The sequence below is a fragment of the Nothobranchius furzeri genome, chromosome 14 (assembly GCF_043380555.1).
Source record: "Nothobranchius furzeri strain GRZ-AD chromosome 14, NfurGRZ-RIMD1, whole genome shotgun sequence".
Taxonomy (NCBI): domain Eukaryota; kingdom Metazoa; phylum Chordata; class Actinopteri; order Cyprinodontiformes; family Nothobranchiidae; genus Nothobranchius; species Nothobranchius furzeri.
The window spans coordinates 3,059,586-3,064,015 of NC_091754.1; the positions used below are offsets into that span (position 1 = coordinate 3,059,586).

The 4,430-nt window shown below is 46.1% G+C and overlaps 1 protein-coding gene across 1 annotated transcript; it reads right to left on the minus strand.

Annotated features, from left to right (window-relative positions):
• Positions 1 to 1,590: 1,590 nt before the first annotated feature.
• vgll3 (vestigial-like family member 3) lies at positions 1,591 to 4,064 on the minus strand. Its single transcript, XM_015965527.3, has 4 exons — positions 3,643 to 4,064; positions 2,742 to 3,081; positions 2,120 to 2,650; positions 1,591 to 2,038 (listed from the first exon to the last, which is right to left on the minus strand). The coding sequence occupies exons 1-4, from the start codon at positions 3,898 to 3,900 to the stop codon at positions 1,998 to 2,000; spliced, it is 1,170 nt and encodes a 389-aa protein (XP_015821013.1). The 5' UTR covers positions 3,901 to 4,064; the 3' UTR covers positions 1,591 to 1,997.
• Between the last annotated feature and the right edge of the window lie 366 nt (positions 4,065 to 4,430).

Genomic DNA, 4,430 nt, shown 5'->3' on the forward strand with positions numbered 1-4,430 from the left:
TTATACGGGTATATCTTTAAACATATTGTGTCAAATTTCTTCCATTTTAATCAGTTTTAATCATTAATTTAATCAATTTCCCTCTGGAATTAATAAAGTATTTTTGAATTGAATTGAATTCTAATACTTTGTTCTTGTGTGTGAACGGTAGTCCGTTCGTACGAAAACCGAACCACTTCCATTCTGCATTAGTGTAAACAGGCTTATCTCCAAACAACGCTAAACATGAAATATATAGTTAGGGGTTTTCTCTTAAAGCTGTTATAGCTAATCTACAGAACAGCTAGGTAGGTTTGAATGCAAGCAAGGTCGTGGAACACTCTTTCCTCCCCTCGGGTACCTTCCCTGAGACGCTTCTGCTGGAGGAAACGAGATGGCGCTAAACACTGTTTTCTAGGTCCAAACATCTTTTGTTGTCCGCGACTTCAAATGGTGTTTTTCTTTTTGGGACTCTGGTAGTTTGTCCTAAAGCTGAAGTGGTAGCAGCCGGCTGTTTCTCCTTCTCTGATGTTATTGAGCGGAGAACCTCCACCAGTGATGTTCTGTTGTTAAATAGGTGAGTGTGTGATGAGTGGAGGACCCAGGGAAGTGTGGTGGTTCAGTGAGACCGACAACCAGATGGTTCGATAGTTGCTTTCAGTCCGAAACGCGTTACTGGTGGAGCTTTTTAGACAAAGACAAGAGAGAACCACTTTATTAATGTTTTTTTGTTGTTTTTTTCCACAACATATCAATAGCCTTACTATGTTAGAACGCTGTTGAGAGGCATGAAAGAAATGTTTTAAGCTCATTTCAGTTTTATATTCACAATTCAAAGACTAGTAGTAAAAAATGAGTTCAATGGGTTTTGGGGGAGCTATACTTTCACAACTTTATTAATATGACATTTTTCCTATATTAAGAATCTAATAAGTTGTCTTTTTCCATCTCTTTCTGGATCATTTTTGTTGCATCATGATTTGTTGATTCTCCGTCTGGACGTGCAGCTGCTGTTTGGTGGAGATGTAGGAGACACACGTGGGAGCTGAGGCTGGAATGTAAGAGGGCTGATCGTGCCACCTGGTCGGACCATTCATGGAAAACACACACACACACACACACAGGTGTGTTTCCACATGAGGGCACGTTACCCGCTTAAATGAATTTTCATTACGACTCAACCTCATACTGAGTTCCCTTAGAGCTGTAACGCTTCTGTCCCCATGAGCAATCCACAAACTCTAAATTAAAAATCACTTCTCTTTTCTTTCAAGAAGCTGGAGAAATTTTAGTTTAGACACTTTTTAGGTAAATGGAAACCAAAACATCCACTTTTATTTTTTACGGTGCTGATGCAGGTGAGTAGTCTTCCACCGCCTCACACACTTCCTGTCCAGACAGGAAATCCATTCCTTTGTGTCTCTTTGTTGTTCTGGAAGCAAAAATGTTTAATGTGAAGAGGAAAAATCATGTCGACTTAAAAAGCCTGCCTTGTGTGGAACGCAGAGTCTTTTTCACATTGATTTTTAATCAATAAACAGATTTTTAAACACAACTTTGATTGGTTTTTGCATTTTTTCAGGAGTTTGATGCCAGAGAAAACAGAATAACTCATATTTTAATTAATTTATTTATTCAACATACAACAATGGTATTTACACTACACAATTCCCAAAGGCAAAAATCGCATCAGCATCATTTATGCAACAAAAAGCTTTTCAGAAAACAGTTTAGCATGACTAAACAGTGCACTCTGAGAAAGTCATTCAAGGTAATACAAAAAACATCGTGGCTCAAGATCAAGCTCTTTAAACAGAGCTGCTTGGTCCCACGCTTAAGGAAACAAACATCATTTCTGTTGGTGTTTATTTTTAACGCTAGTAGTCTGTAAAAGCATCGCTACCGCCACCGCCCTAGCCTAAGATCGTCTCCATCACATTCACGAGGACCAAGCTACACCTGTTTCCACGTTTACATTACAGTGCTGCTGTAGCTGGTTTCCTCCTCATGCTCATCAGTTAGAACCAGACTGGAGTCTTCGCTTTGGTTTGATCCATTGCTGCAAAAGAAGGGAAGAGGCTCTTTTCAGCATGATCTTTTTAACTCACGTGGGAAATGTGCGGGCTTCTGTCGTACCTACCTGAGTCATACACCTCCAAAGGTCCGTGGAGAGTTGGCGGGGTCCAAGTGACGGGGGCTGCTGTGACGGGGCTGAGATCCATCTCTGTTTTGGCTCCATCGCTGTGAGGAGAGCTTCCTGCGCTACTGCTGGTTTGGCTCCGAACACCCGGCAGCAGCAGAGCATTGAATCTGGGATCCAGAGCCGGGCTGTGGGTCGGGTATGGATGAAGCATGGAGTGATGGTGTCTTGTGTGGATGTGGGGGTGAGGGCGTGAGTGAGGGTGGTAAACCTCGTGGGGGTAGCCGCTTGGGCTCTGGGGGCTCAGACTGTAGGTCCAGGTATCAGGGAGGGTGGCTGCAGATGGGATGCTGGCCTGGGACAGCATGTGGCCAGCCCACAAGGCTCCCTCTGGGTGGCTGAAGGGGACCGGACTGGAGGAAAAGTCTGGGTGGACTGAGATGGGAACAGACGGGAGGCAGGAGTTGGCTTGAGAGGGAAAGGAGCTGCTCCAGGGTGAGGTGCCTTGACCTTCAGGGAGGGATCCACCACCTGAAACAAACAGGGCAGAATTTTAAATGTGACTGGAACAAATTTAGGATTTTATACATAAACATCTCATCCGCTTTGCTGCCCCCCCTACCTTTCCATAAGTTAGCTGTGTTTGAAGCAGACGGCTGAGTCACTCTGACGGGTTTGGTGTCGCCACTGAAGGTGCTGGACTGGCTCAGAGCACGAGAGAAATGCTCGTCCACCACATCCCCAATGTCGCCCTTAAAGTAGGTGAACAGGACACAGCGGGAGCTCAGGTACTCGGCCTCTGCAGGCTGAGAGGTGTCCTTCAGCTCGATGCTCGACTCGGCACCTGCTGAACCCGGCTGCGGGCCCTGGTGGCCCCGAGCCGGCATCCCTCTCCCAGCTCCTTGCTGCTGCTGCTGCTGCTCCATGGACTCCTGCATCTTGCTGTAAGCACTCAGCCTCTTCTGGAGGAGAAACAAACCGGAGTTAGTCTGCTTTCCTCATACGTAGGCCCACAGACCAGCTGGCTCAAGCAGGACTTGGAAACCTAACAGGTCGTGTAGGACGCTGCTAGATGGATTCCTGCTGGGAATCGTGTGAAAATGGCTTTCCTTTTTCCCATACTGCATTCCAACTATTTGTCTCGCTGTCCTCCACATTCCTGTGTGACTGACTGGCTGTCATGACGTCACCATCTGACCACAGGATTAATCGCTCGGTGTCATCACGCCTGACCTGAGGTGAATGCTGAGCTCTGGACTGGAATCCAGGCTAATTATGAGAAAACTCAAACTTACGGTTGTGTTGATGCGGCGTCCATAAAGTCTGAGGTCATTTCCCCTTCACGGCTGCGCTCTTTTATTACTTATACCGCAAACATAGACTTGTCATCAGAGCCTGTGTGTGTGTGTGTGTGTGTGTGTGTGTGTGTGTGTGTGTGTGTGTGTGTGTGTGTGTGTGTGTGTGTGTGTTATCCTGAGTATCACAGATAATATTTACTGAGTGGTGACGGAAGTTCGCCTCACCTGTTGCTGCTGGCTGTAGTAGGTCGCCTTGTACGCTGCCGCAGGGAGGTGGTGCGCTCCATAGCTCTGGTGGTACATCACTTCCAGGCAGCTCATAGCTATGGAGCGAATCAGAGTCGAAAACGAGGATGATGAGGAGGAAGTCCGGGGAGAGAAAGTCAGCTCTCCTTGAGACTTCAGACGGGCTGTGTCCTCCGAGCCAGCTCTGGCTCCATATATGCCCAAACGCGCACAATGGCCATGTCCTCCAGTTTGCATACAAACAATGCGCCTCCCGCTGCGCGCTTCTCCAGCACCACCGGGGGCAACAAAGTGGTTCAAAACGGTCCAAAAGCCGCGAAGTGTATCCGGATCAATGCTTTCCTGACAACTTTTCGGATTGCTTTTGAATTCCGTTTTCTTTTCTGACGGGGAGTTATATTTAGAGAGGGGCTGTGGCCATTACGCACGCCCACCGGGGACGGGCCTGGCAGAGGAGTTCCCATCCGCGCCTCCATCCAACTATAGAAACATCTGGGAACATCTGACTTTGTCCGTCTCACCTTTGTTTTTATTATTTACTGTTAAAACATTCACACAGGATGAATGAATGCACACCCAAAACTCATTTTTGCACTTTTGTTTGTTAGTTTAAGATGCATGAGAGTAAAATAAAAACATAACCAGAGTAAGAAATCAAGCAAATGCAAATCAGAAGCTCGAGGAGCATGAAAACTTCATAAGAACTTCATAATAAACAACCTGTTCCTGTTTTAATGTATTTAAAACCCAATGGTGACTTTTTTTTA

Excerpts from the sequence above, each read along its gene's own strand:
- vgll3 (XM_015965527.3), bottom strand. The coding sequence starts at position 3,900 with ATGCAAACTGGAGGACATGGCCATTGTGCGCGTTTGGGCATATATGGA. Across the intron at positions 2,651-2,741 it reads CACAGCTAACTTATGGAAAG|GTGGTGGATCCCTCCCTGAA; the intron begins GTAGGGGGGGCA and ends TGTTTGTTTCAG. Across the intron at positions 2,039-2,119 it reads TTTGGAGGTGTATGACTCAG|CAATGGATCAAACCAAAGCG; the intron begins GTAGGTACGACA and ends CTTCTTTTGCAG.